General features: G+C 34.3%; 4 protein-coding genes across 4 annotated transcripts; 2 read left to right on the top strand and 2 right to left on the bottom strand.

Moving 5' to 3' along the window:
- The first annotated feature begins 822 nt into the window (after positions 1–822).
- On the top strand, positions 823–5,019 carry LOC127861896 (uncharacterized). The gene is made up of 3 exons (XM_052400622.1): positions 823–1,067; positions 1,200–1,364; positions 2,193–5,019. Exons 2-3 carry the CDS (start codon positions 1,240–1,242, stop codon positions 2,446–2,448), a joined length of 381 nt encoding a protein of 126 aa, XP_052256582.1. The 5' UTR covers positions 823–1,067; positions 1,200–1,239; the 3' UTR covers positions 2,449–5,019.
- LOC127861895 (P2X purinoceptor 7-like) lies at positions 4,660–9,409 on the bottom strand. The gene is made up of 4 exons (XM_052400621.1): positions 9,294–9,409; positions 8,487–8,623; positions 7,720–7,962; positions 4,660–7,126 (listed from the first exon to the last, which is right to left on the bottom strand). Exons 3-4 carry the CDS (start codon positions 7,954–7,956, stop codon positions 6,857–6,859), a joined length of 507 nt encoding a protein of 168 aa, XP_052256581.1. The 5' UTR covers positions 7,957–7,962; positions 8,487–8,623; positions 9,294–9,409; the 3' UTR covers positions 4,660–6,856.
- A 166-nt stretch (positions 9,410–9,575) lies between these two features.
- Positions 9,576–13,534, top strand: LOC127861893 (P2X purinoceptor 7-like). The gene is made up of 3 exons (XM_052400620.1): positions 9,576–9,713; positions 10,231–10,473; positions 11,067–13,534. Exons 2-3 carry the CDS (start codon positions 10,237–10,239, stop codon positions 11,334–11,336), a joined length of 507 nt encoding a protein of 168 aa, XP_052256580.1. The 5' UTR covers positions 9,576–9,713; positions 10,231–10,236; the 3' UTR covers positions 11,337–13,534.
- On the bottom strand, positions 13,175–20,935 carry LOC127861882 (uncharacterized). The gene is made up of 8 exons (XM_052400596.1): positions 20,784–20,935; positions 19,762–19,956; positions 19,332–19,421; positions 18,383–18,695; positions 17,971–18,075; positions 17,126–17,349; positions 16,829–16,993; positions 13,175–16,000 (listed from the first exon to the last, which is right to left on the bottom strand). Exons 1-8 carry the CDS (start codon positions 20,930–20,932, stop codon positions 15,745–15,747), a joined length of 1,497 nt encoding a protein of 498 aa, XP_052256556.1. The 5' UTR covers positions 20,933–20,935; the 3' UTR covers positions 13,175–15,744.
- Between the last annotated feature and the right edge of the window lie 264 nt (positions 20,936–21,199).

Here is a 21,199-nt window from a genome sequence, read left to right as displayed (position 1 = left end):
TTTTGCATATGTCTCGGCAATCTTGTCTCTAGCCCGTATTAAAGTGATGTCCTGTTCAGTGACAGGATGCACAGATCCAACCAATATCTGTGTCACAGATTATTTCATTGGATCAGCGTTGTATCTCAAATGGGTAAGATAAAAATCAATCATGCATTAAAGAAGGATTACAGATATAAAAGGAAAAAAGTCATTGCTAGCTACATGTTGTAAATTTATTACAACCTTCAAAGCTATATGCATCTGTACAGCAAAAAAAGTGAGTCCCTGTAACTATTCAGAAATCAGACTTGTTATGCCCCCCGTAGACAACAAGTAGAAATAGGACAACATGCGGTACTGGATTAACAATTTTATTCAAAATTCTAGTGTTTGTATATTGTTTTTCTCGATGTCGGTCGGTCTGTTTATCAGTCAGTAGACCAGTTTGTTTCCGATATACAACTAGAAGACCCATATTTCAGTTGCTAAGTCTCACTGATATGATAAGGTTTACTCGTTTGGTTAGTTTTGTTTAAACTAAAACTGAGTTAAGGCACTTTTTGGAGGGCATTAGTGCGACTAAGGAGGCCTTGCTACAACAGTGTAACATTTTGTTTATATTTACATAATAAAACAATAATTGGGGGAAATTATTATCTGATACTGAACTACAGTGACATCTCTTGTGTCATTAGAGATGTGTATATTTCTGAAGAAGGTAAATTCAAAGCATATCAGTGACAATAAACTTATTGATAGTGTCATGCCATCAAAAGTTTCATATTAAATACTTATAAATCAGAATCTAGCTGATACATTCTTATACTTGTTTTTATAAAAAGTCACCTTTATTTTTTCTTGAGCATATGGCGCGGAGTTTTACATCACATCACAAACAAGCACGAATGGATCCTGTCTCAAGGAACTGGAATAAATGGGTGTCTTCATGATCCTTTAGATGAAAACGAAGTGCGTGAAAAACCCTGGCTTTCAACTTCAGACCATGCAAGAGTTTTACAAGACCTGAGTGCTGTGATCCTGGACAAGAGATTCTTGAGCAAAGTGTCATATTACCTGAATTACAGGTAATTTGTTTTTATGTTAGTTTTTCAATATATTTTTTTGTATTTTTAACTTTATGTGATGCTCATCAGGAATTCAATAAAGCCAACATGGAAACATTTTCAAAAGTTTATAATTGTGTCCTATTATTTCAGAACCACTGCTGACATAGAAGTGTTCCACCAGTTAATTTTGATGTACTGTGCAAAGAGGTTTGCATATACACCGCCTGTGTACAGAATCCGCAACCTATTGGCAGCTATCGACCACAACTACCACAGCAACAGACCTCTGAAAACCAACAAAGATGGAGAAATAAGGTTAACTGGTTTATATTTAATTATAGCTTTTTATGTCTGTTTAGATGTAACATAATGCAGATGTAAATATGTCAACAAGTCAAGAATATATAGTTCTAGTTTTGTCCGTCTCTCTCTTCCCCATAAAACTACTAAACATGTTTACTTCAAATTTCATTGTTGAAAAGTAGATGATACTTTGTTTTGTATTTATTCCCTTTTGTTATATTTTCTTATCCCTTTCTTTTCCAAACCTCAGGAACACTCATTGATTTTCTATGAAACAATAGAAAAAAGAGTTTTTGAACCTTGTTTGAAATAATATGCACATTGTATATCAATATGCCCCTTTAATTGCATTTAATTATAGCAGCAGTAAACAAACATTTTGTGTTATTTTGAATAACCTCAAACTGATATCATACTATCAAATTATACTCATTTATCAGTCACTGTAGTTGCACAATGCATTATGAAACAATAAAGATATAATACAGGCAATAAGTACTAAACCTGTTGGTTATTTAAACCAGTATTATCTGTTGAACATAAAATATTGACCATAAGTACTTCATTCCTTTTGCAATATTTGATTATTCAAGAAATTAAATGAGTTTTTTCACTCATTTAATTTTAAATTTATTCAGTAAATAATTTTTTAGAATAATCATGATTTTATGTATTTACACAAATACTCTTTTTTTTGCCCTGATGGCGGATATTTGTGAAAAAGCCTATTGGGGGAACATAGGTCATCTGTGTCAGTTTCATGCAATAATATTGTTAATACAAATTAGTTAGTTGTCATATTATTTTTTGGTAATACATTCTTTTTTGTTGTTAACACAGGTATCACAGATGCTACAACAAAAAAAGCAAGCGCTGGTCAGTCTTTCCAGAGAAAGTAGCCAAGACCTATGGCTACGTTCCAGAGATTGCAGAAATGCTGTACAAAAAACGGATTAAGGATAAAGTAGGAATGGGCAAAAAAATGGTCTTGGAAGAAGGTGATCCAAGAAGACTGGCAAAACACTTGGCCCCAGAATCCCCTCCATCTACCTCAGCAATTGTTCAGGCCAAACAGACCAGGTTCAAGAGAAAATGAAATTGAACTGAAAAAAGAAGTACTTGGTACAATAATTGTTTGAACAGAGCAACAATAATGTTGATATTAGATGTATTGTTTATGATAAATTCTCAATAACATTGATGTCACATGCATTGTCTTTCTGATTTACATGGAGTATGATGTGAGTGAAAAAGTGTATATTTAATAGATTTAAGCACCACCTTTTTATGCCTTCAGATCGAATGATCGGGGTATAATGTTTTTGGCCTGTCTTTCTGTCTGCCATCATGGTATGTGTGTGTCTGTCTGTTATTGTACGTGTGTGTCTGTCATTGTATGTGTGTGTCTGTCCCTAATTTTTATGCCCCCCTTCGAAGAAGAGGGTGTATATTGCTTTGCTCATGTCGGTCGGTCGGTCCGTCCACCAGGTGGTTGTCAGACGATAACTCAAGAACGCTTGGGCCTAGGATCATGAAACTTCATAGGTACATTGATCATGACTCGCAGATGACCCCTATTGATTTTGAGGTCACTAGGTCAAAGGTCAAGGTCACGGTGACCCAAAATAGTAAAATGGTTTCCAGATGATAACTCAAGAACGCTTAGGCCTAGGATCATGAAACTTGATAGGTAGATTGATCATGACTCGCAGAGGACCCCTATTGATTTTCAGGTCACTAGGTCAAAGGTCAAGGTCACAGTGACCCGAAATAGTAAAATGGTTTCCGGATGATAACTCAAGAACGCTTAGGCCTAGGATCATGAAACTTGATAGGTAGATTGATCAGGACTCACAGGACCCCTATTGATTTTCAGGTCACTAGGTCAAAGGTCAAGGTCACGGTGACAAAAAACATATTCACACAATGGCTCTCACTACAACGGAGAGCCCATATGGGGGGCATGCATGTTTTACAAACAGCCCTTGTTAAACTTTGCCATAACTTTTGCAATATTGATGATAGCAACTTGATAACTTGACATGCGTGTCTATCTCATATAGCTGCATATTTCGAGTGGTGAAAGGTCAAGGTCATCCTGCAAGGTCAAAGATCAATGTAGAATATATGGGTGGGGGCATTGTGTTTCACAAACACAGCTCTTGTTGAAATATATAATATTCTCAAGTTTGAAATTTCATTCTTGTTGTTAAAAATCTATTTATCTGAAATCATAAAAAATATTTAGACTTACTTGGATTGCTTGTTCAGGGGAACTTGATTAGGCAGGTATCCATCAATGATTTTTACATGGTTATGGCCATTTTTTAACTTGGACTTTTCATTGTGAACGTTTAAGCCAAGGTCCCTGTCTAGGCAACTTTAAAGTTCTTTGGTTCACATTATGTTATCCACACAAGGGAACACATTTGTCAAGGCTAGGTAACCCTACAATTAATGGTCGCTACTTTTTTTATCTAGCACTGGGAAAAGTGAAAGACGCTGGGAGTAGACGGCTGTTTTAAAGTTGGTGGCAACCTTAATTAATTGTTGCTGTAAGGAGTCCCTATTAGTAAGATTGATTTGATGAAATGGTGTCAAATGATGATGTACCTTCAGTGCATTTTTGTGTTTGAGTTAAGGGGTTTCAAGACCAGAGGATAAATTATTTTGTGAATAAGGTTCATTGCGAAAGGCATATGGTATTGGAAGAAGCCAGGGCCAGTCATATCAAACATCCTACAACATTGGCACCATGCGATGCAATTTTTAAAGTGCCATAAATATGTAACCGTCACATTTATAATTACTTTTGTTGCACATTTTCAAATTAGCTGTCAAATATCCTTTATATTTGAAACAAACAGATCAAAATAACTTATATTTTAATATTTCAAAATTCAATCGTAAGTTAACCTTTTAGTACTGTCTTTGATTAGACAGACCCCAGATTAGCAATAGCTCGGGTGAGTTGTGAATGATATTCATTGGTGTAATGATTTAATATGTTATTAAATATTTCTGCTTGTAATTGACATGATATACAGTAATTATTTTGTTCTAAAAACAACTCCTATTTTATCATTTATGTTAGCCTTTATTGTTGTTGCTTGCTGACTGAATACAGAATTAATTGCAATGTATATTTTGCAACCATTGTCTTTTGGTTTCTGTGGAAATGTGTTTATTTTTTTTTTACATAATTTCATTCAAAATATAAGTAAAAATACCGAAGTTCAAACATAGTTACATAGACCATGGATATCAATTAACATTTTGAACACATGAGCCAAACTTTTTGTAAAGATTATAAAATATTTGTTCTAAAAACATTTGAGCGCATCACAAATTTTAGGGGCAAAGGCTACTCAGCTCGAGGTAATATTTATATCCTTGTAGTAGACATTATAAAAAAATAACATACATGTTACCTTTGTTGTAATTTTGTCAAACATGCTCTTAGCATTGAATCTTAGTATGCAGCGTTCCAAACAAAACTAGATAAAATTACTTTAATAAGTCAGAAGCAATTGCAAAGCAGTTTGATACTTGAATTTTCTGTCTTAAGTTACTGAAATTGCATGTTATTTGTAATGACTGTGCATATATACTTATGTAGTGGTTAACATGTTGATATTCTTACTGCCAATAAAAATAAACAAACTTATTTATATGCTGTTTTTTCATTTAATGCATAAAATACTCTATAACAAATATCATATACATGCATCATATGTGTTGCGTTTTGAGAAAACTGGACAAAATGCCTGTGTGTAAAGTGTTGTCCCAGATTAGCCTGTGCAGTCCGCACAGGCTAATCGTGGAAGACACTTAAACCCTAAACAAGATTTTTGGTAAGAAAGGACTTCCTTTAAACGAAAAATACCATAAAAGCGGAGTGTTTTTCCAGATTAGCCTATGCCGACTGCACAGGCTAATATGGGACGATACCTTACGCACATGCATTATGCCCAGTTTTCTCAGAATGCGACGCATATATAAATTGTTCTATGCAGAAATGTTTATCAATTACATAAAAGTTAACACAGTTTGAACAAACTGCTAACAATACAACATACGTGGACTTATTCACACAGAAAATAGTGTAACTAATTACATTACAAACAAGTAAAATGGATATACGAAATAAACAAGGAATGTTTGTGAAACATGTCTTCCCCCTAAAATGTCCATACAGCTGTTATATGTTATAAAATTGAAAGGCTAAAATATGACTTTGACCTCTGAACAGAACTAGTTACATGCAACTTCCATACCAAAGTTGAGATTTATCACTAAGACACACACTTAGACACAATACATATATATATTGAAATTAAAATATGACTTTCACCTTTGGTGTATCAATACAAATGGATACTTTTGTCTTGTCATAAACAAAAATTATACAAAATGTGAAGACGGAAAGTCAAACAGAACTTTGCAATATCACTCATACAAGGGTGTCATATATCATGTCGATAAACACCGTTATACACATTAACAATACAATTTTTCTTGACCTTGAAGGTATCAACGCCAAAATCAATATGGGTCTTATTGATGAATGCAACACCTATACAAATTATGAAGTGGGACAACAGAACTAATGACCACACTTGGACAAGGCTGTCACAGAAAGTTATTTAAATGAACCTGTGACCTTAACTTATGAGGTATCAATGCCAATATCAGTGTCTTGTTCCAGCGGTATAAAACAACTACACCAAATTCAATAATTAAGTTGCAATAAGAAATTTGGTTTACAACAAAAGAGACTGACCGACGTGAAAGCTTAATGGACCAATTTATTACATAGTTTGCAAGTTTACAATCTTACCAGAGACAGTAAGTCAACTTAAATAAACATAAAATAAAAATACTTTGACTCAGTGCGGGAACCGAATTTTGAAGGCCTTTGCAAACAGTTTAGATACAGATGATATGACACAGAACGTGGCGTCTCATCAGGATCCAAACTGTTTGCTATGCTGATAGTATTCTTTAAAAAAATCAATGAAAATGCTAATTTTAGAAATTCAGCAGACCACATTTTAGCAGACGACAAATTTCCCAGGATGTAAAGGGTTAACATTATAACATTGGGAGACACATTTACAACACAGAAAATTTGTATTAATTTTATAATTTACCAAAAATCACTATTATTAATACTTTATTATATTGTTTTATTCAAAATGATAATGTTTCATAAATAAAAAGTTGATGATTTGTTGTTTTGCAATACATGACAGGGCTTTTTTTTTTATTTGGGAAAGGGCATGGCCTTCAATTTTGGGGAATTTTTTTTCAACAAAAATGAAAAAGGGGAACACATTTCCCAAAGTAAGCATATTATTTGGGGTAAAACGCATGATTTTTTAAAGAAGTTCCCTTAGGGAAGGGGCCTTTATAAGGCCCTTGTTACAGAAGGAAAACAAGCCCTGCATGACCATAATTCAAGCTGATGCCTTTCAAAGCTGTAGGGTTAATGTCACACCTTTTCAAACAAGACGGGCAGGAACAAAACCCACATAAATTTGGAAGGGGTTAGGGTACTTGTCTCTGATCGCCCAAACACAGCATGATGGAATAACTCTTCTGTTGCCTACTCCAAGCCTTCCATGTGCCCACAGTATATATTGTCTGTAGGCAGCATGTCTGTTGGCCTTGTGCGGGTCCTCTTCATCAGCATCATCCAGCAGAAGGATGTCCCTTCGCTGCAGTCTCGCCAGTCTCAGTACTGCAGGGTCCAGCACAAGAACTGTGAAGTCCTAAATTAACAACTTGACAATTAATTTCAAAATCATTATTGTCTCATGATTTGTAAACATACACACATGCAAGTGTTATTGGTAATTTGTAGCCATTTTTAGCTCATTATTTTTTGAGAAAAAAAATTATGAGCTATTGTCATCACCTGAGCGTTGGCGTCCGGTTAAGTTTTGTGTTTAGGTCCACTTTTATCATATAGAATCAAAGCTTTTGCATTCAACACTGGCTGGCATTTTGACAGAATTATGTGCCCTTTATATACAAAGAAAATTAAACATTTTGTTAAGTTTTGTTTTTGGTCCACTTTACTCATAAAGTATCATAGCTATTGCTTTCAGACTTGCAACACTCGCTAACTATCATAAGCGGACTGTACATGACAAGTTTCATAACTCTGGTTGGCATTTGGACGGAATTATTGCCCTTTTTCAACTTAGTAACTTTGAATATTTGGTTAATTCTAAAGTATCAAGGCGATTGCTTTCAAACTTCATATACTTTCATACTATCATGATCGATCTGTACCTGGCAAGTTGACATAGAGGTCATGTTCTTTTATCATTAAAACCTTTAGATAACATTTGTCACTTACAGGCAGTAGAGAAAAGCAGTGTCTTGGCTCCCTTTCGCAGCATATTCGCTCTGCCTGGGTTGGAATTTCCCTGCATTTTCCACACACACACCAGTCTGGTGACTCAGCACCCTCAGGTGGATGGTATCCACCTTCACCCCTGGCTACTGGCTTATGAAAGTCCAATATAAGACCAGGGTTCTCATCTAGGACCCCCAATATTATTTCCTCAAGCTGTTCTCTTGGCATGGTCTTCATGTCTTCCTAAAGAAAAGAAAAGAAACTGTTAGAAAATAAACAATAATGTTATAAATAGTAATTAAAATTGGAATATCATTTTTAAAACTAGAAATGCGTTCATTGAACACGGATGCCTTGCTGACTGCCATTGGTAGCAGAAATAGACACTTTCCTGATACGCTCCAGACAAAATCCAAGTGCCAGTATTAAAACTTTAAAATGGCACTTACTCAAAGAATACAATGTAGTTATATTATGTTTTTCTTGCACGAAACTTCTCTTTAATAAATTCGTTTATCTTATGATGTGAAAAGTTAATGTAATTTTTCAAGTTATGCTTCAGGCAAACTAAAAGTATACAAATTTGCAAAAGGCGATAGGTAAAAATCTATAAGAGGTATAGTATGTTTCCTTTGCATTGCACTTCTTCTCAGTGATATTTTTCAGTCTAAAAAGTTCATAGACACTATAATTCACAGTTTTTTAGGTTATGCTTATCACAAAACTTGAAGATCAACTGCACATATTATGTGCTAGTTAATACTTACTCGAAATCTGTCTTTCCTTGTTTGAATGACAGAAAGGGCAACTTCATCCCTATTTGGATCAGCTTCCCGAACAGATTTTTTGCCTTTTCGGGAAGCCGGACCTTTGCCCTTTCCTCTGCCCCTTCCTCTGCCACGAGCTGAAACATTTTGTTATATTTTTTTAAAAAAATGGATGAACATATTTCTTGATTTTGTGGTGTTTTCTTTTTCGTACCATTTGACATACGACTATGTATGTCCTATGTATTTAAAAATACCTTAAATTTTCTTTGAATTTAAGTTTTCACCTACAAAAAAAACTAAGTTGTATATTAATTATTTTTTTACAAATGATGCATGTAGCAATTATAATTCACTGCTTTTGAATAAAGTTTGAAAAAGTCAAAAGGCATGTGTACAAAATATTTTGTTCACGAATTTCCGTATATGGTGAAAACCAGAAGTCGAAATTACCTGCCATTGCCAAATATAAGGGGTCCAAATGAAAATTCTTAGGGTCAAAACACTAAAGTAATTTTAAATGTGTTCTTTTCTGAATGTTTAATATTTTGTTATAGCTTATTTGTCATATTCATGGTTAAAAAATTTCAAAAAAGCATTATTTGTAGCAACAAAGATCATTTCTTGTCATTTTGGAAGTAAAATGATGTAAAGCTATTTTTTTGCAGGATTAAAAACGGAAAAAAAACTGCAGTTTACTTGCATCAAAACGCAGGTTTCTGCTTCAGTTGAAATCCCTGTTATTGTCCATAAAATTGACAAAAAGGGACCACCGCCAAGTTTTTTTAAGCAGCTTCCTATATATACCTGGTCGAATTGGGCTCTCTGTGGCACTTGTGCTTGGGGATGCTCTTCTTTGGGAGGCTCTCCTTTTTCCTAGACGCACAGGACTGTCAAATATGCTGTTTGAGCTTGATGATGACGTCTAAAGTGAATATAGAAAGATAACACATTTTAATAACATTTGAATCAGGTGACCAAACTTTGTGGCACTTGTATTTGTAGAATGCATGCTTCGTCTGACAGCTTTTCTAGTTGTACATGTACATACTTTTTCAAAACAGATATTTAAAGTAACAAAATGTTTCAGCTCGTGGCAGAGGAAGGGGCAGAGGAAAGGGCAAAGGTCCGGCTTCCCGAAAAGGCAAAAAATCTGTTCGGGAAGCTGATCCAAATAGGGATGAAGTTGCCCTTTCTGTCATTCAAACAAGGAAAGACAGATTTCGAGTAAGTATTAACTAGCACATAATATGTGCAGTTGATCTTCAAGTTTTGTGATAAGCATAACCTAAAAAACTGTGAATTATAGTGTCTATGAACTTTTTAGACTGAAAAATATCACTGAGAAGAAGTGCAATGCAAAGGAAACATACTATACCTCTTATAGATTTTTACCTATCGCCTTTTGCAAATTTGTATACTTTTAGTTTGCCTGAAGCATAACTTTACATTAACTTTTCACATCATAAGATAAACGAATTTATTAAAGAGAAGTTTCGTGCAAGAAAAACATAATATAACTACATTGTATTCTTTGAGTAAGTGCCATTTTAAAGTTTTAATACTGGCACTTGGATTTTGTCTGGAGCGTATCAGGAAAGTGTCTATTTCTGCTACCAATGGCAGTCAGCAAGGCATCCGTGTTCAATGAACGCATTTCTAGTTTTAAAAATGATATTCCAATTTTAATTACTATTTATAACATTATTGTTTATTTTCTAACAGTTTCTTTTCTTTTCTTTAGGAAGACATGAAGACCATGCCAAGAGAACAGCTTGAGGAAATAATATTGGGGGTCCTAGATGAGAACCCTGGTCTTATATTGGACTTTCATAAGCCAGTAGCCAGGGGTGAAGGTGGATACCATCCACCTGAGGGTGCTGAGTCACCAGACTGGTGTGTGTGTGGAAAATGCAGGGAAATTCCAACCCAGGCAGAGCGAATATGCTGCGAAAGGGAGCCAAGACACTGCTTTTCTCTACTGCCTGTAAGTGACAAATGTTATCTAAAGGTTTTAATGATAAAAGAACATGACCTCTATGTCAACTTGCCAGGTACAGATCGATCATGATAGTATGAAAGTATATGAAGTTTGAAAGCAATCGCCTTGATACTTTAGAATTAACCAAATATTCAAAGTTACTAAGTTGAAAAAGGGCAATAATTCCGTCCAAATGCCAACCAGAGTTATGAAACTTGTCATGTACAGTCCGCTTATGATAGTTAGCGAGTGTTGCAAGTCTGAAAGCAATAGCTATGATACTTTATGAGTAAAGTGGACCAAAAACAAAACTTAACAAAATGTTTAATTTTCTTTGTATATAAAGGGCACATAATTCTGTCAAAATGCCAGCCAGTGTTGAATGCAAAAGCTTTGATTCTATATGATAAAAGTGGACCTAAACACAAAACTTAACCGGACGCCAACGCTCAGGTGATGACAATAGCTCATAATTTTTTTTCTCAAAAAATAATGAGCTAAAAATGGCTACAAATTACCAATAACACTTGCATGTGTGTATGTTTACAAATCATGAGACAATAATGATTTTGAAATTAATTGTCAAGTTGTTAATTTAGGACTTCACAGTTCTTGTGCTGGACCCTGCAGTACTGAGACTGGCGAGACTGCAGCGAAGGGACATCCTTCTGCTGGATGATGCTGATGAAGAGGACCCGCACAAGGCCAACAGACATGCTGCCTACAGACAATATATACTGTGGGCACATGGAAGGCTTGGAGTAGGCAACAGAAGAGTTATTCCATCATGCTGTGTTTGGGCGATCAGAGACAAGTACCCTAACCCCTTCCAAATTTATGTGGGTTTTGTTCCTGCCCGTCTTGTTTGAAAAGGTGTGACATTAACCCTACAGCTTTGAAAGGCATCAGCTTGAATTATGGTCATGCAGGGCTTGTTTTCCTTCTGTAACAAGGGCCTTATAAAGGCCCCTTCCCTAAGGGAACTTCTTTAAAAAATCATGCGTTTTACCCCAAATAATATGCTTACTTTGGGAAATGTGTTCCCCTTTTTCATTTTTGTTGAAAAAAAATTCCCCAAAATTGAAGGCCATGCCCTTTCCCAAATAAAAAAAAAAAGCCCTGTCATGTATTGCAAAACAACAAATCATCAACTTTTTATTTATGAAACATTATCATTTTGAATAAAACAATATAATAAAGTATTAATAATAGTGATTTTTGGTAAATTATAAAATTAATACAAATTTTCTGTGTTGTAAATGTGTCTCCCAATGTTATAATGTTAACCCTTTACATCCTGGGAAATTTGTCGTCTGCTAAAATGTGGTCTGCTGAATTTCTAAAATTAGCATTTTCATTGATTTTTTTAAAGAATACTATCAGCATAGCAAACAGTTTGGATCCTGATGAGACGCCACGTTCTGTGTCATATCATCTGTATCTAAACTGTTTGCAAAGGCCTTCAAAATTCGGTTCCCGCACTGAGTCAAAGTATTTTTATTTTATGTTTATTTAAGTTGACTTACTGTCTCTGGTAAGATTGTAAACTTGCAAACTATGTAATAAATTGGTCCATTAAGCTTTCACGTCGGTCAGTCTCTTTTGTTGTAAACCAAATTTCTTATTGCAACTTAATTATTGAATTTGGTGTAGTTGTTTTATACCGCTGGAACAAGACACTGATATTGGCATTGATACCTCATAAGTTAAGGTCACAGGTTCATTTAAATAACTTTCTGTGACAGCCTTGTCCAAGTGTGGTCATTAGTTCTGTTGTCCCACTTCATAATTTGTATAGGTGTTGCATTCATCAATAAGACCCATATTGATTTTGGCGTTGATACCTTCAAGGTCAAGAAAAATTGTATTGTTAATGTGTATAACGGTGTTTATCGACATGATATATGACACCCTTGTATGAGTGATATTGCAAAGTTCTGTTTGACTTTCCGTCTTCACATTTTGTATAATTTTTGTTTATGACAAGACAAAAGTATCCATTTGTATTGATACACCAAAGGTGAAAGTCATATTTTAATTTCAATATATATATGTATTGTGTCTAAGTGTGTGTCTTAGTGATAAATCTCAACTTTGGTATGGAAGTTGCATGTAACTAGTTCTGTTCAGAGGTCAAAGTCATATTTTAGCCTTTCAATTTTATAACATATAACAGCTGTATGGACATTTTAGGGGGAAGACATGTTTCACAAACATTCCTTGTTTATTTCGTATATCCATTTTACTTGTTTGTAATGTAATTAGTTACACTATTTTCTGTGTGAATAAGTCCACGTATGTTGTATTGTTAGCAGTTTGTTCAAACTGTGTTAACTTTTATGTAATTGATAAACATTTCTGCATAGAACAATTTATATATGCGTCGCATTCTGAGAAAACTGGGCATAATGCATGTGCGTAAGGTATCGTCCCATATTAGCCTGTGCAGTCGGCATAGGCTAATCTGGAAAAACACTCCGCTTTTATGGTATTTTTCGTTTAAAGGAAGTCCTTTCTTACCAAAAATCTTGTTTAGGGTTTAAGTGTCTTCCACGATTAGCCTGTGCGGACTGCACAGGCTAATCTGGGACAACACTTTACACACAGGCATTTTGTCCAGTTTTCTCAAAACGCAACACATATGATGCATGTATATGATATTTGTTATAGAGTATTTTATGCATTAAATGAAAAAACAGCATATAAATAAGTTTGTTTATTTTTATTGGCAGTAAGAATATCAACATGTTAACCACTACATAAGTATATATGCACAGTCATTACAAATAACATGCAATTTCAGTAACTTAAGACAGAAAATTCAAGTATCAAACTGCTTTGCAATTGCTTCTGACTTATTAAAGTAATTTTATCTAGTTTTGTTTGGAACGCTGCATACTAAGATTCAATGCTAAGAGCATGTTTGACAAAATTACAACAAAGGTAACATGTATGTTATTTTTTTATAATGTCTACTACAAGGATATAAATATTACCTCGAGCTGAGTAGCCTTTGCCCCTAAAATTTGTGATGCGCTCAAATGTTTTTAGAACAAATATTTTATAATCTTTACAAAAAGTTTGGCTCATGTGTTCAAAATGTTAATTGATATCCATGGTCTATGTAACTATGTTTGAACTTCGGTATTTTTACTTATATTTTGAATGAAATTATGTAAAAAAAAATAAACACATTTCCACAGAAACCAAAAGACAATGGTTGCAAAATATACATTGCAATTAATTCTGTATTCAGTCAGCAAGCAACAACAATAAAGGCTAACATAAATGATAAAATAGGAGTTGTTTTTAGAACAAAATAATTACTGTATATCATGTCAATTACAAGCAGAAATATTTAATAACATATTAAATCATTACACCAATGAATATCATTCACAACTCACCCGAGCTATTGCTAATCTGGGGGTCTGTCTAATCAAAGACAGTACTACAAGGTGAACTTACGATTGAATTTTGAAATATTAAAATATAAGTTATTTTGATCTGTTTGTTTCAAATATAAAGGATATTTGACAGCTAATTTGAAAATGTGCAACAAAAGTAATTATAAATGTGACGGTTACATATTTATGGCACTTTAAAAATTGCATCGCATGGTGCCAATGTTGTAGGATGTTTGATATGACTGGCCCTGGCTTCTTCCAATACCATATGCCTTTCGCAATGAACCTTATTCACAAAATAATTTATCCTCTGGTCTTGAAACCCCTTAACTCAAACACAAAAATGCACTGAAGGTACATCATCATTTGACACCATTTCATCAAATCAATCTTACTAATAGGGACTCCTTACAGCAACAATTAATTAAGGTTGCCACCAACTTTAAAACAGCCGTCTACTCCCAGCGTCTTTCACTTTTCCAAGTGTTAGATAAAAAAAGTAGCGACCATTAATTGTAGGGTTACCTAGCCTTGACAAATGTGTTCCCTTGTGTGGATAACATAATGTGAACCAAAGAACTTTAAAGTTGCCTAGACAGGGACCTTGGCTTAAACGTTCACAATGAAAAGTCCAAGTTAAAAAATGGCCATAACCATGTAAAAATCATTGATGGATACCTGCCTAATCAAGTTCCCCTGAACAAGCAATCCAAGTAAGTCTAAATATTTTTTATGATTTCAGATAAATAGATTTTTAACAACAAGAATGAAATTTCAAACTTGAGAATATTATATATTTCAACAAGAGCTGTGTTTGTGAAACACAATGCCCCCACCCATATATTCTACATTGATCTTTGACCTTGCAGGATGACCTTGACCTTTCACCACTCGAAATATGCAGCTATATGAGATAGACACGCATGCCAAATATCAAGTTGCTATCATCAATATTGCAAAAGTTATGGCAAAGTTTAACAAGGGCTGTTTGTAAAACATGCATGCCCCCCATATGGGCTCTCCGTTGTAGTGAGAGCCATTGTGTGAATATGTTTTTTGTCACCGTGACCTTGACCTTTGACCTAGTGACCTGAAAATCAATAGGGGTCCTGTGAGTCCTGATCAATCTACCTATCAAGTTTCATGATCCTAGGCCTAAGCGTTCTTGAGTTATCATCCGGAAACCATTTTACTATTTCGGGTCACTGTGACCTTGACCTTTGACCTAGTGACCTGAAAATCAATAGGGGTCCTCTGCGAGTCATGATCAATCTACCTATCAAGTTTCATGATCCTAGGCCTAAGCGTTCTTGAGTTATCATCTGGAAACCATTTTACTATTTTGGGTCACCGTGACCTTGACCTTTGACCTAGTGACCTCAAAACCAATAGGGGTCATCTGCGAGTCATGATCAATGTACCTATGAAGTTTCATGATCCTAGGCCCAAGCGTTCTTGAGTTATCGTCTGACAACCACCTGGTGGACGGACCGACCGACCGACATGAGCAAAGCAATATACCCCCTCTTCTTCGAAGGGGGGCATAAAAATTAGGGACAGACACACACATACAATGACAGACACACACGTACAATAACAGACAGACACACACATACCATGATGGCAGACAGAAAGACAGGCCAAAAACATTATACCCCGATCATTCGATCTGAAGGCATAAAAAGGTGGTGCTTAAATCTATTAAATATACACTTTTTCACTCACATCATACTCCATGTAAATCAGAAAGACAATGCATGTGACATCAATGTTATTGAGAATTTATCATAAACAATACATCTAATATCAACATTATTGTTGCTCTGTTCAAACAATTATTGTACCAAGTACTTCTTTTTTCAGTTCAATTTCATTTTCTCTTGAACCTGGTCTGTTTGGCCTGAACAATTGCTGAGGTAGATGGAGGGGATTCTGGGGCCAAGTGTTTTGCCAGTCTTCTTGGATCACCTTCTTCCAAGACCATTTTTTTGCCCATTCCTACTTTATCCTTAATCCGTTTTTTGTACAGCATTTCTGCAATCTCTGGAACGTAGCCATAGGTCTTGGCTACTTTCTCTGGAAAGACTGACCAGCGCTTGCTTTTTTTGTTGTAGCATCTGTGATACCTGTGTTAACAACAAAAAAGAATGTATTACCAAAAAATAATATGACAACTAACTAATTTGTATTAACAATATTATTGCATGAAACTGACACAGATGACCTATGTTCCCCCAATAGGCTTTTTCACAAATATCCGCCATCAGGGCAAAAAAAAGAGTATTTGTGTAAATACATAAAATCATGATTATTCTAAAAAATAATTTACTGAATAAATTTAAAATTAAATGAGTGAAAAAACTCATTTAATTTCTTGAATAATCAAATATTGCAAAAGGAATGAAGTACTTATGGTCAATATTTTATGTTCAACAGATAATACTGGTTTAAATAACCAACAGGTTTAGTACTTATTGCCTGTATTATATCTTTATTGTTTCATAATGCATTGTGCAACTACAGTGACTGATAAATGAGTATAATTTGATAGTATGATATCAGTTTGAGGTTATTCCAAATAACACAAAATGTTTGTTTACTGCTGCTATAATTAAATGCAATTAAAGGGGCATATTGATATACAATGTGCATATTATTTCAAACAAGGTTCAAAAACTCTTTTTTCTATAGTTTCATAGAAAATCAATGAGTGTTCCTGAGGTTTGGAAAAGAAAGGGATAAGAAAATATAACAAAAGGGAATAAATACAAAACAAAGTATCATCTACTTTTCAACAATGAAATTTGAAGTAAACATGTTTAGTAGTTTTATGGGGAAGAGAGAGACGGACAAAACTAGAACTATATATTCTTGACTTGTTGACATATTTACATCTGCATTATGTTACATCTAAACAGACATAAAAAGCTATAATTAAATATAAACCAGTTAACCTTATTTCTCCATCTTTGTTGGTTTTCAGAGGTCTGTTGCTGTGGTAGTTGTGGTCGATAGCTGCCAATAGGTTGCGGATTCTGTACACAGGCGGTGTATATGCAAACCTCTTTGCACAGTACATCAAAATTAACTGGTGGAACACTTCTATGTCAGCAGTGGTTCTGAAATAATAGGACACAATTATAAACTTTTGAAAATGTTTCCATGTTGGCTTTATTGAATTCCTGATGAGCATCACATAAAGTTAAAAATACAAAAAAATATATTGAAAAACTAACATAAAAACAAATTACCTGTAATTCAGGTAATATGACACTTTGCTCAAGAATCTCTTGTCCAGGATCACAGCACTCAGGTCTTGTAAAACTCTTGCATGGTCTGAAGTTGAAAGCCAGGGTTTTTCACGCACTTCGTTTTCATCTAAAGGATCATGAAGACACCCATTTATTCCAGTTCCTTGAGACAGGATCCATTCGTGCTTGTTTGTGATGTGATGTAAAACTCCGCGCCATATGCTCTAGAAAAAATAAAGGTGACTTTTTATAAAAACAAGTATAAGAATGTATCAGCTAGATTCTGATTTATAAGTATTTAATATGAAACTTTTGATGGCATGACACTATCAATAAGTTTATTGTCACTGATATGCTTTGAATTTACCTTCTTCAGAAATATACACATCTCTAATGACACAAGAGATGTCACTGTAGTTCAGTATCAGATAATAATTTCCCCCAATTATTGTTTTATTATGTAAATATAAACAAAATGTTACACTGTTGTAGCAAGGCCTCCTTAGTCGCACTAATGCCCTCCAAAAAGTGCCTTAACTCAGTTTTAGTTTAAACAAAACTAACCAAACGAGTAAACCTTATCATATCAGTGAGACTTAGCAACTGAAATATGGGTCTTCTAGTTGTATATCGGAAACAAACTGGTCTACTGACTGATAAACAGACCGACCGACATCGAGAAAAACAATATACCCCTCCTATTCAGGGGGTGGGGTATGAAAATTTGATGGGGGAATTAACATCATAAGTGTAGGAGAAGATAAGAGAGAATAGTGAAAGACTCACAGGACACTTGGACAAGATGCACTATATGGAAAAAAAGCACCCACACAAATATTACATACCAGAAATTCTTCATAGGAGTCAGCCTTGCTGCAGGCAAACCAGAAGTGGTTTACAATGTCCTTCAGCCATGGTATTAAAATTTGGTTTGCTTTCTTCTTCACAATCTGAAAATAACAAAAGAATAAAAACACATTTAATTACATGTCAGTTAAAACTCCAAATAAATTTACAAACACTAGAATTTTGAATAAAATTGTTAATCCAGTACCGCATGTTGTCCTATTTCTACTTGTTGTCTACGGGGGGCATAACAAGTCTGATTTCTGAATAGTTACAGGGACTCACTTTTTTTGCTGTACAGATGCATATAGCTTTGAAGGTTGTAATAAATTTACAACATGTAGCTAGCAATGACTTTTTTCCTTTTATATCTGTAATCCTTCTTTAATGCATGATTGATTTTTATCTTACCCATTTGAGATACAACGCTGATCCAATGAAATAATCTGTGACACAGATATTGGTTGGATCTGTGCATCCTGTCACTGAACAGGACATCACTTTAATACGGGCTAGAGACAAGATTGCCGAGACATATGCAAAACAGACAGCGGAACCTATCAAGTGCACACTGTCTGCCTCAGTCTTTAGCCTTTGAATGCCAGGACAAGGGTCATCATCTGCAGACTCTTCTTCTGCATCAGCATCATCATCACAACCATCTTTTCCAAATGCCTCTTCTTCAAATGCTGCTTCCTCATAGTTTTGGTTAACATCATCTGGTCTGAAAAAAAATCGGCATTAAACCTAAAAATTCATTTATCATTTTATCGAATCTGGAACTTAAGTTCTGCAGGAAAAGCCTATAAGATAACTAACATATTATACATGTTTGTATACATTTGTTACATATGTAATGTTTAAGGTTTTACTCAATATTGAATTAGGCAAATACATTCCCTTTATTATACATTTGTTTTCAAAATCTCACAATCAATCTTATTTATTATTTTGAAAGTTTGTCTATATCATTTTAGACATTGATTGAGAAAAGTGTCTGCCAACCAGGAAGCATTGCTTTCACTTCAAACAACTCTGTAAATTCATAATGCAGCTTAAAAAATAATTAATGAAAGGAATATATATTAAACAGGTAATTAGAGGATTAAACTGTACAATTTATGTTATTTTGACTCCTAAATAGCTTTATGATTTGAATATGTGTACTCTGCAAATATATTTAACTATTCAACAGAGAAGCGTAATTAAACATGTAATCATTAAGCAATAAACAGTTTTTAATTTTATGTATCACTAAGTTTTAATTAAGTGTGCCTTTAAAAGGCTGTTTAAATATAACATATTGTATCATTCCCTACAATATATGATATTCAGCAAAAACTAAACTGTTAGAACTTACAAGACAGCTTCAAAGCTGAAACTAGGTTCATAGTCCGAGTCGTTTTCATCTTCATCCTCATCCTCAATATTTGTGACATCGATGGACAGGCTGTTAATAAGAGACACACACTCCAATTTTGTTTTCTGTCACTGTTCGTATATCCAAATCAAAATGCATGTTTGTTTAATTAATTTCGAGTTGATGAATCCAACCTAATGAACTGAATTATAGTTCTGATAACCATGTGTTTACATTTCATTGAGAAAGCTGGTATATGTAGAATTATTTATACTCATGATACAGTACCAGTTACTGGTAACAAGCCTTCTTGAAACAAAACAGAGGCGAATGAGGTATGCAACACATTTTGAAGAACAACTTTTATCTATGATAATTGTTCACAAAAACACTTTTTTAACAATGATTTACTGTATAACATTTTGCTTACTTAAAAGGGTCTGTGAATGAGGCAAACTTTGGGTTGGATGTTATTCCATGGCCCTTTTTCCGCACTGCAGGAACCGTGGTACAAGTTCCTATCACCTCTGTACCACCGGCATGACTGATGTCAGTTCCAGGTGCTGTCATTGTGGTCTCATAATCTGAGGAGCTTTTGCCTTCTGTGGCAGTTATGGTTGTTACACTGAAATAATTATTTTTAAAAAATACATTTAATGTCCAGTTATGTTCCTATATTATAAGTGTAAACTTTAAAAGGTATACTTTTCAGCTTCAAATAACTTTTGATGATGTTATTATCTTGATAATTAAAAAAATCCAAATTCATTGTGTGTTTTTTTTCGGCTTATATTGGGGCAGAAAAGGGGCCAAAAAGAAGAATTTTTTCCCACATAGAAGTAAACAATTCCCAATATGGAGTTGTTTTTGAGCATTTTTTTTATTGAATAATGGCTGATACAATTACAAAATAACAAACATTTGAATTGTAGATGGAAATTAGATGAAAATTTATAATATATCAAAAAAGCTCATGATTTCCCAAGTCAGGAAACATTTTCCCAATTCAATAGGCCCGGGCTCCATTCCCAAAATAAAGAAAAATCAATGAAATATTAATTTTTAAAAATCTAAATAATTAAAGCAAGAAAAGAGATGTACTTTAAATAAAAAAAAATTAACCGTTAAACAAAAGTTATGATTTATTATTCTGCTTGATTTGATGCACATGCTTTTTTGTTCAATCAAACATTCACAAGGAAATTAACTCTTCCAGTGCGGGAACCGAATTCTGAAGGCCTTTGCAAACAGTTTGGATCCAGATGAGACGCCACAGAATGTGGCGTCTCATCTGGATCCAAACTGTTTGCTATTCTGATAGTATTCTTTGAAAAACAAATCGAAGAAAATGCTTATTTTAGAAATTCAGCAGACAATATTTTAGCAGACGACAAATTTCCCAGTATGCAAAGGGTTAAAATTCATAAGCAATCTAAGTAAGTTTTATCTTGCCTCTCTGCTTCACTGGAAATGGAAGATATTCCAGATACTGGAGGTTCAAAAACAGATGGTCTTGTTTTGAATGGAGTGCTTGTTGTAGCTTTCTGTTCTACTTTCTTCCCACAGCTGGAAAAACTGAAAACAAACATTATGACAAACATGAAAATTCTTGCAACACATGTTGTATTGAATAAATGAAAATGGTTTGGAAGATTATCATCGTTATTCTTTGTTCGCTGTATATATTCAAACTATCTAATAATATGTAATATATACGTACAAATACATGGAAATAACATTTCTTCACCTAAAACAAGAATAATAGAAAAGTAAACAACACTAGATCTAGTCACTATTTTTATTCGTACTCGTACTCGTAGGCTACTCACTGATCTAAAAGAAAACGGGCGGTTTCCTCGTTCGATCAA

The sequence above is a fragment of the Dreissena polymorpha genome, chromosome 16 (assembly GCF_020536995.1).
Source record: "Dreissena polymorpha isolate Duluth1 chromosome 16, UMN_Dpol_1.0, whole genome shotgun sequence".
Classification (NCBI taxonomy): domain Eukaryota; kingdom Metazoa; phylum Mollusca; class Bivalvia; order Myida; family Dreissenidae; genus Dreissena; species Dreissena polymorpha.
Note: the sequence above shows the minus strand (reverse complement) of the source record. Positions and strands in the feature narration are given on the sequence as shown.

Coding starts and splice junctions, on each gene's coding strand:
- LOC127861896 (XM_052400622.1), top strand. CDS start 1,240: ATGTACTGTGCAAAGAGGTTTGCATATACACCGCCTGTGTACAGAATC. Junction 1,365..2,192: donor AACAAAGATGGAGAAATAAG/GTTAACTGGTTT, acceptor TTGTTAACACAG/GTATCACAGATGCTACAACA.
- LOC127861895 (XM_052400621.1), bottom strand. CDS start 7,956: ATGAAGACCATGCCAAGAGAACAGCTTGAGGAAATAATATTGGGGGTC. Junction 7,127..7,719: donor ACTGCTTTTCTCTACTGCCT/GTAAGTGACAAA, acceptor TTGTTAATTTAG/GACTTCACAGTTCTTGTGCT.
- LOC127861893 (XM_052400620.1), top strand. CDS start 10,237: ATGAAGACCATGCCAAGAGAACAGCTTGAGGAAATAATATTGGGGGTC. Junction 10,474..11,066: donor ACTGCTTTTCTCTACTGCCT/GTAAGTGACAAA, acceptor TTGTTAATTTAG/GACTTCACAGTTCTTGTGCT.
- LOC127861882 (XM_052400596.1), bottom strand. CDS start 20,932: ATGTTTGTCATAATGTTTGTTTTCAGTTTTTCCAGCTGTGGGAAGAAA. Junction 18,696..19,331: donor TTCAGCTTTGAAGCTGTCTT/GTAAGTTCTAAC, acceptor ATTTTTTTTCAG/ACCAGATGATGTTAACCAAA. Junction 18,076..18,382: donor CAGCGTTGTATCTCAAATGG/GTAAGATAAAAA, acceptor TGTTATTTTCAG/ATTGTGAAGAAGAAAGCAAA.